The sequence below is a fragment of the Callorhinus ursinus genome, unplaced genomic scaffold (genome assembly GCF_003265705.2).
Source record: "Callorhinus ursinus isolate GAN/ISIS: 27379988/994484 unplaced genomic scaffold, GSC_fseal_2.0 scaffold12, whole genome shotgun sequence".
In the NCBI taxonomy this organism is placed as follows: domain Eukaryota; kingdom Metazoa; phylum Chordata; class Mammalia; order Carnivora; family Otariidae; genus Callorhinus; species Callorhinus ursinus.
The window spans coordinates 1689138-1698629 of record NW_027397074.1 but is presented as its reverse complement, the minus strand read 5'-3'; the positions used below and the strand labels follow the sequence as shown (position 1 = coordinate 1698629).

At 37.2% G+C, this 9492-nt stretch overlaps 1 protein-coding gene across 1 annotated transcript in view; it reads right to left on the bottom strand.

The window, feature by feature from the left end:
- COG5 (component of oligomeric golgi complex 5) overlaps positions 1-9492 on the bottom strand; it is a 334035-nt gene that overhangs the window by 128802 nt on the left and 195741 nt on the right. The window contains exons 9-10 of the mRNA XM_025872663.2: positions 4060-4172; positions 3509-3586 (exon numbers count right to left, since the gene is read on the bottom strand). Of these exons, the coding sequence (XP_025728448.2) occupies positions 3509-3586; positions 4060-4172 (191 nt within the window). The remainder of the gene's footprint in view (positions 1-3508; positions 3587-4059; positions 4173-9492) is intronic.

Below are 9492 nucleotides of genomic sequence, written 5' to 3'. Positions count from 1 at the left end.
CATTTCCTTACACCACACACAAAAATAGACTCCAAATGGTTGAAAGACCTAAACGTGAGACAGGAGTCCATCCAAATCCTAAAGGAGAACACAGGTAGCAACCTTTTCGACCTTAGCCGCAGCAACTTCTTCCTAGAAACATCGCCAAAGGCACGGGAAGCCAGGGCAAAAATGAACTATTGGGATTTCATCAAGATAAAAAGCTTTTGCACAGCAAAAGAAACAGTCCACAAAACCAAAAGACAACCGACAGAATGGGAGAAAATATTTGCAAATGACATATCAGATAAAGGGCTAGTATCCAAAATCTACAAAGAACTTATCAAACTCAACACCCAAAGAACAAATAATCCAATCAAGAAATGGGCAGAAGACAGGAACAGACATTTTTCCAAAGAAGACATCCAAATGGCCAACAGACACATGAAAAAGTGCTCAACATCACTCGGCATCAGGGAAATCCAAATCAAAACCTCAATGAGATACCACCTCACACCCGTCAGAATGGCTAAAATTAACAAGTCAGGAAACGACAGATGTTGGCGGGGATGCGGAGAAAGGGGAACCCTCCTACACTGTTGGTGGGAATGCAAGCTGGTGCAACCACTCTGGAAAACAGTATGGAGGTTCCTCAAACACTTGAAATTAGAGCTACCGTTCGATCCAGCAATTGCACTACTGGGTATTTACCCCAAAGATACAAATGTAGGGACCCGAAGGGGTACGTGTACCCCAATGTTTATAGCAGCAATGTCCACAATAGCCAAACTGTGGAAAGAGCCAAGATGCCCATCGACAGATGAATGGATAAAGAAGAGTGGTATATATACACAATGGAATATTATGCCGCCATCAAAAGGAATGAGATCTTGCCATTTGCAACGACGTGGATGGAACTGGAGGGTGTTATGCTGAGTGAAATAAGTCAATCAGAGAAAGACATGTATCACATGACCTCACTGATATGAGGAATTCTTAATCTCAGGAAACAAACTGAGTGTTACTGGAGTGGTTGGGGGTGGGAGGGATGGGGTGGCTGGGTGATAGACATTGGGGAGGGTATGTGCTACGGTGAGCGCTGTGAATTGTGCAAGACTGTTGAATCACAGTTCTGTACTTCTGAAACAAATAACGCAACATATTTTAAGAAAAAAGAAAAAGAAGAAGATAACAGGAGAGGAGGAAAAGGGGAGTATGTCAGAGGGGGAGATAAACCATGAGAGATGATGGACTCTGAAAAACAAACTGAGGGTTCTAGAGGGGAGGGGGTCGGGGGATGGGTTAGCCTTGTGACGGGTATTGAGGAGGGCACGTTCTGCATGGAGCACTGGGTGTTATGAACAAACAATGAATCATGGAACACTGCACCAAAAACTAATGATGTAATATATGGTGATTAACATAACAATAAAAAAATTAAAAAAAAAGCCAAATATGAAGCAGGATAATGGAAGTGGGTATATACTACTCTAAGTACATGTGCAAAAATGAGTTTACACAGCAGGTCTGAGATTGCTATAGTTAGAAATGCCTGCCTGCAAGGGTGGTTCTTGGCTGGTAACTGGGACTTGGATTTTGAGAGGGTCCTCATGATTTTTTGATAAGAATGCTCACTATCCCTAAACTGTACAGATAATGTGGTGTATGTTGAAACAGCTGCTTTTCTTTTGGGAGTCTGGAATTTTGGTACATGCCAGGCAGTAAGTGATTCCTGATTAAAACCCTGAACTCCTAGGTGCAAGGTGAACTTCCCTAGAGGACATTTTACACATGCTGTTACCACTTGTTGCTGGAGGAATTAAAGGTGTCCTGTCTGTGAGACCTAGGAAAGGACTCTTAGAAGCTTGCACCTGGTTGCCTCTGGACTTCATCCTATACGCTTTTTCCCTATTGCTGATTTTCCTTTCACGAAGCTGATTTTGATTCATGTCCTTTCACTGTAATAAATCATTGCCACAAGCACAACTATATGCTGAATGCTATGAATCCTCCCAGCAAATCACCAAACTTGGAGGTGGTCCTGGAGATCCACAACACAATATATAAAATGCTTAAATTTTGGACTTACAAAGGAAATGATCTATACTGTAACAATGGAAACTCAGAGAATTTTTTTCTTTGGAACATTTATGTGTCAGGATTAAATGATGAATAGAATAATTAATTACTCAATTATTCCTTATTAAAAACATATCAAGATGAATGAATAAAACGTAGAGCCAGATTTCTATGCATGGAAGGAATTCTTTTTTTTATTTTTTTATTGTTATGTTAATCACCATATATACATCATTAGTTTTTGATGTAGTGTTCCATGATTCACTGTTTGTGCATAACACCAGTGCTCCATGAAGAACATGCCCCCTTGAATACCCATCACCAGGCTAACCCATCCCCTACCCTCCTCCCCTCTAGAACCCTCAGTTTGTTTTTCAGAGTCCATCGTCTCTCATGGTTCGTCTTCCCCTCTGACTTACTCCCCCTCATTCTTCCCCTCCTGTTACTTTCTTCTTTTTCTTTTTTCTTAACATATGTTGCATTATTTGTCGCAGAAGTACAGATCTGCGACTCAACAGTCTTGCACAATTGACAGCGCTCACCATAGCACATACCCTCCCCAATGTCTATCACCCAGCTACCCCATCCCTCCCACCCCGCACCAGTCCAGCAACACTCAGTTTGTTTCCTGAGATTAAGAATTCCTCATATCAGTGAGGTCATATGATACATGTCTTTCTCTGATTGACTTACTGCATGGAAGGAATTCTTATGGCCCATGAGGCCAGGGGATTGGTGGATGACAGAAGGGAGAATTTCAGAATATGAAAAATGGGATACAGCAATGTGCTTTATAAGAAAAATTAACAACTGAATGGATCCCACCATTTTCAGTAAAGACTTCATAAGAGATTATAATGACCACTAATTAAATATCTATTTTCTCCAAATTTTCATCTTATTCTCTAATGGAACTTTTAAAAACATCTACAATAAATCATTTATATGACAGAAAATCAGAAATTAGTTTACGCATTTTAGAAATTAGTCTATAAAAAGTATTACTGATAGCATCTACTCAATAAACAATTGTGCTTATACATATGTTATAAAGAAAGTTTGCTCTTGTCAAGAAATACAATTCCAGGGGTGCCTGAGTGGCTCAGTTAGTTAAACATCTGACTCTTGGATTCTGCTCAGGTCCAGATCTCAGGGTCGTGAGACCAAGCCCACATCAGGCTCTGCACTGGGTGTGGATCCTGCTTGGGATTTTCTCTCTCCCTCTTCCTCTACCTCTTTCCCACCTTGCACTCTCTCAAAAAAAAAAAAAAAAAAAAAAAGAGAGGGAAAGAGAAAGAAAGAAAGAACGAAAGAAAGAAGAAAAAAGAAATACAATTTCTATGGCTATTTGACATGTAGCCATTCCATTAGGTAAGAACACAAACAATGCTGGCTCATATCTTCCTGCATTTTTCAATAAAGAGATAAAAATATTTTCATTTAAACATACCTTAACTATTTCTTCAATGAAACAAATATGAGAAACAGGATCTCTCTTCTTGGCTAATATTTTTTGTAGATGTTGTACCTAAAAATGGCAGAAAGGGGGAGAATGTACATAACTGGGTATTTTCAAAATGAAACAAATGTAAAGCTTAGGCACTAGAAACAGCAAGGGAAGGAAGAGGGCATTGTGCTAGAGCCTCTACATATATTATAACCAGCTAATGTAGGTATTTTGAATGCCCACAGATTTTAAGAAAGCTGCCCAAGGTCACACAACTTGGAATAACAGGCATTAATCCATAATTAATGTTCTTTTTTTTTTTTTTTAAAGATTTTTTAATTTATTTTTTGACAGAGAAAGAGACAGCGAGAGAGGGAACACAAGCAGGGGGAGTGGGAGAGGGAGAAGCAGGCCTCCCACTGAGCAGGGAGCCTGATGTGGGGCTCGATCCCAGGACCCCGGGATCATGACCCGAGCCGAAGGCAGACGCGTAATGACTGAGCCACCCAGGTGCCCCCATAATTAATGTTCTTTCCATTCTCTAAAATATTTACCTGTCCACAAACAGTACAAATATGATCTATAAGTTTCTCCATATTGGTCCAGAGGGAAGCACGAAAAGCTGCAGTGTTTCCTGGGGTTGGCATAGTAGATCGTCCAGGTCCCCCTGTTTAAGAGTGACAAAGAAATATGATAAATAAAAATTTCCAAGTATAACAAAATATGTTACTATAAAAAGTATACTCAAGCTAAAAAAATAAGTTCCTTCTTTAAGAAAGAATTTATTATGAGTAATATAAAAAGGACTCTTAACCTTTTATGTTTAAGAAAGGAAGGAAAATAAGATCTCACACTCAAGCACACACCACACACACACACACACACACACACACACACACACACACACGAGAGATAAAACACAAAGCAGTAATTAATGAAAACAGTTTTCTAAAAGTGGCAGTAGGAGTGGTAGAAGATGTACAAGGTGAAAGGAATGGAGATAGAAGTGGTGAGTCTTTATGAACCATATAAATGTTTTATGTATTTTATTTTTTTTAAGATTTTATTTATTTATTTGACAGAGAGACAGCACAAGCAGGGGTAGTGGCAGGCAGAGGGAGAAGCAGGCTCCTGGCTAAGCAAGGAGCCCAATGTGGGACTCGATCCCAGGACTCTGGGATCATGACCCCAAGCCGAAGGCAGACACTTAACCGACTGAGCCACACAAGCACCCCTATTTTACATATTTTAAAATAAATTTAAGTTTAAAGAGGATGGAAAAAGCAAACCCTAAAACAAAATGCAAATAAATACTGAAACAAATGAAACTAACTGTACATCAAATTGGTAACACAACCACACCAGGGAAAACAGAACCCTAACTTTAGTGAGATATATTTTAGGTGCAAAAGAATTGTCAAGAATAATAGCACTTAGCAGATTGGTTGCTGGACGTGATACCGACGTAGCAATTGCAAAACTACTTTAGGTGTAGCCTGCAATAGACTAAATGAAGGTTCTCGTCATAAACAGAATAAAGATCCAAATATGTAATGGGGATCAGAGGAATTTCTCAACTCTGTCCACTGAAAGGACAAAGAGACAGTGACTCCTAAATAGAAATGAGTATACCTAGCACCCAAATTCTGATTTGTATGTGCCATTCCCCAATAAAAGAAACCAGGGCTCATTGAGGAAAAGGGTCATTCCATATTTGGAGTAATGAAAGCAAAAGGTATATCTGGTACATACTGTGCCAGAGAGCAAAGAAATGTTCAAAGACAAACGGAGACTGGTCAAAGTACATAGGACCTTGACTGGAAGAGGCTTCCCCAAAACGGATTTGGGAACATTTGACCATCCTGAATATTACTGATGATAATGGATCATAAAATACTGATTAAAAAATAATTCAAGAGTCATAGTGAAAATTCAAATGTTTAAAAAGGATGAACTTCTGATGAGCACTGGGTATTGTATTCAAGTGTTGGATCACTATATTGTATAACTGAAACTAATATTATACAGTATTTTAACCAAATGGAATTTAAATAAAAAAATAAAAAGGAGGGCGCCTGGGTGGCTCAGTCGGTTAAGCGTCTGCCTTCAGCTCAGGTCATGATCCTGGGGTCCTGGGATAGAGCCCTACATCGGGGTCCCTGCTCCACGGGGAGCCTGCTTCTCCCTCTCCCGCTCCCCCTGCTTGTGTTCCCTCTCTCACTGTCTCTCTCTCTGTCAAATAAATAAAGTCTTTATAAATAAATAAATAAATAAATAAATAATAAAAAGATGGAAATTTCTCTTTACAGAAGAATGTCAGTTAATAAACGCAGAGAGAATGATAGAAAACAATCACCATTTTGCAACTCCTAGTAAAATAATTAATTGAGGGAAAGATAATCATTGGATACTAAAACACTGGATGAAATGTTATGGAAAACAGAATATTCACATGGTCTCAAGGTATGCAACACAAATTCCTTACTAATCACAAAGAAAAGAAAGTACTCTTATAATGAGCAATCTGGCACACACCACGGTAATGAGGTAATTTCCTTTAGCATCAGCAGGAATGAGACAAACTGACATAATGTGGGTGCTTACTGATATGATGTTAATGGTAAATATACAATATCACTTTACTGGTCTGTTTATTCTGAATATACCCATGAAGAGACAATCAGATAAATCCCGATAAATTCAAATTGTGGGGCTCTCCAAACATGTTAATGCAAAAAAGGCATTGGGGTTGTTTTGATTAAAGGAGAGGAAAGGGACAAGATAACTAACAGAAAAGCATAATCCTGATTGGTTCATGTTGGGGGAAAAAAAGGAGTATTTGGGGGAATAAGTGAAAAATGTTGAATATGGATTACACATTAAGTAATATTAATATATCAATGTTCAATTTCTTAAGAGTGATGTCTAAGAATGTTCTTGTATGTCATACACAACCACAACTATCTGTGCAGATCTAAAATGTTTCAACATAGGAAAAAGGAATTTTAGTGTCAAATGGAAAAGTATAAATTCCAGGAGCCCCTGGTGGCTCAATCTTGATTTCGGCTCAGGTCATGACCTCAGGATCATGAGATCAAGCCCCACGTCAGGCTCTGCGCTCAGTGTGTGGAGTCTGCTTGAGATTCTCTCTCACCCTCTGCCTCTGCCTCCCCCCCAACTTGTGCTTTCTCTCCAAAATAAATAAAATCTTTAAAAAAAGAAAAAAGTATAAATTCCAATCCAAATTAAGCTTTAAAGCCATGCAGAAGAGCCCATCAGTGATTAGTTTATGCTGTTTTAAGGAGGGCAAGAAATCAAGGAAACCAGGGGCTGTGTTTGTAAGCTGCTTCATTATAGTTTTTCAACAATTCTAAGTTCAGAAAAAAATTACATGTATCCTCAGCAAAGAGATGCTATTACTTTTTAGTCTGATGATAGTGGAAAGCAATAAAAGAGAGAAACACCTATGAGAGAAAATACTGGTTTTAAAAATATGAATAATTCCTGTTTGAGATCTAGGTCTTAATTAATTTTAAAATTATCTGCAGTGTTGTGCAGACTATTAAAAAAAAGCATACAGGGAATAGAGAGGTAATCTTTAACAATCTGCAATTAGCTCACATGTCATATATAGAATGAACTCATTACAATAAAGAAAGGGTATACAGTGAGTGCCTTTGTGAAAATTAGAAAATATTGATCAAATTCCTGGAATATGCACAGCTTAATTTTATTATAAAGAATTATGGGACACATCAGCCCATCACTCTCTTAAAGTAAATACAACCAGATACATAAGAAAATATTATTTTCTGTTTATATTTACTTTGGAGAAACTGAAGCAGAGAAAAATGAGATCACAATCATTGGTTCAACTAGTTCTAAAGGTTTCATTTTTTTCTTACTTAAGACTTCAATACTTAAAGATTTTTATCCTCACAAGCTAAATACATCTTGTTGAAGATATCAACGTGATAAAAATAATTAACTTAACATAGAACAGCTATATAAAGGAAGAAGAGAAAGAATAATTAAAACAGAAAAACTGATGCCATTATCAGCTAGCTTCAGGAGAATCAAGAAGCAAAATAGTGTCATAAACTAAGTTTTATTAAACTGATAGAAGAAACCAAGAGTTTCTCAAAAAATAATACTTAAGAGTGATTTCTAGTTACTGATAGTAGAGTAAAATCATTTTTCTACTCTCTTCCCTTAAAAGCCAATGAAAATAGAACAAAAAGTAGAGGGGAAAAAATGAACTTCAAAAAACAAGGAATCAACTAAAATATCAAACTCAAGATTATGTATGCCAAATGCTGAGGATAAATCAAAATGAAGAAGGAACCAAAAAGCTGTCATCTTAGACCATTAGCAAAAGCCAAATTGCCCTTAAAAACAATTGTAAAACTTTAGACCAGCTATCCAATGATTCTTTGCTTAGCACTGAAATGGGGAGACATGGATGAGCCAGAGAAGAAGCTAATAAAATGTTTAAAGCTCCAGAATCACAACAAAGAAAAACTGAAAGAGAAATCATAATAAAATGATATTTACACTGTATAATAAGTAGCCCTCTAGTTTGGGGAGACTCTTAGAGGTAAAAATGAGGTGAAAGAAGAAAGAAAAGCAGAGAATGTGGGATTTTCACACAAAAATTGCTTAAATGGCTTTATGGGGAATCACACTAAGCTCTAGAATGATCAAAAATTTGAGGAAAGATGTGTTTCCAAGATAGAAGGAAAAAAGTTGGTGAATGGTTACTCTAGATAACAAACTTAATCCTAGTTATAGACTGCCCTAGTCTCTCCCTACAACCACCCCTATATTACTCTTCAGCAAACAGCAGTACCTTTCAAAGATGAGTAACAATCAGAAACAAATAATATAGGACCTAACACAGATTGAGAGGGAAGGAAGAGGGGGAAGGAAAGAATTTAAGTTGCCAAAGAAATTTCCAAAGGAAATAACGGGAAGAGTTACTTAGTTTTCCACTGTCTCCAAGTAACTACAGGGAACATTCTTAATGTAAATATATAATAGAGATTAAGAACACATTACGAATAACAAAACAATATAATGATCAAGGGTGAAAATATAATCAGAAATGGGAAATGAGCAAGAGGAAATTATACAAAATGAAATAAATTTCAAAGATATAAAATATAATAATTACAGAAAAGATACCAGAAATGGAAAATAAGATGTTACATGTGCATAAAGTTCCTGAAAAGAACAAATGGAAAATAAAAATATTCAAATATGCAATTAAAGTAAACCTATAAAACAGAACATATTCTAACTCAGAAAAAAAATGATATAGAGCATTCAATGCCAAGATATATCCTAAAGAAATTACTAGACTTCAAAGATAAGGAAAGATCCATATGGACATTGTTAAAAAAAATGAAATTCAACTGAGTAAATTTTAAAGATCTTACTGGCTTTTAGTCAATCTTACTGGCTTTTATTCAGGAGCTGTACGAAATGAGAGATTTCTATAGGCAGAAGAGAGCAGGAACAGAGGTTATACTAGACCAAAAAAAGCAAATTGGTTTTGGCAAGGTCACTTTCCTTTAAGGGGCAGTAGGGCAGAATTACCCCACTAGTACTAGTACTAATTAAGTAATTCCTGATTGGTTTAAGATTCCATTTCTGAGAAAGGCTGATACTATAATTAAGTTATGTCTCAATTTGGTGATGTGGGGTTTAGCATAAGTGACTCCATTTAGAGTCAGTTGTCTTACTTTTAACAATGTCAAAGAAGAAACAAGTGAGGTATGGGGGTAAAAAACTGAGTTAGCAACTTCCATTTCTGGTTCCAACTGTGAGGAGCCTCTAAGTTGCCACTCTGTCCTAACAACAAGTTAAATGACGAACAGACTGAAAAATCAACAACCCTTCTTGGACCTGTAAGAGAGGGGAGGACACACGGCAAACCACTGCCCCCAAGATAAGAGAGACTGACAGGTGAATACAGGAAGTCTCCA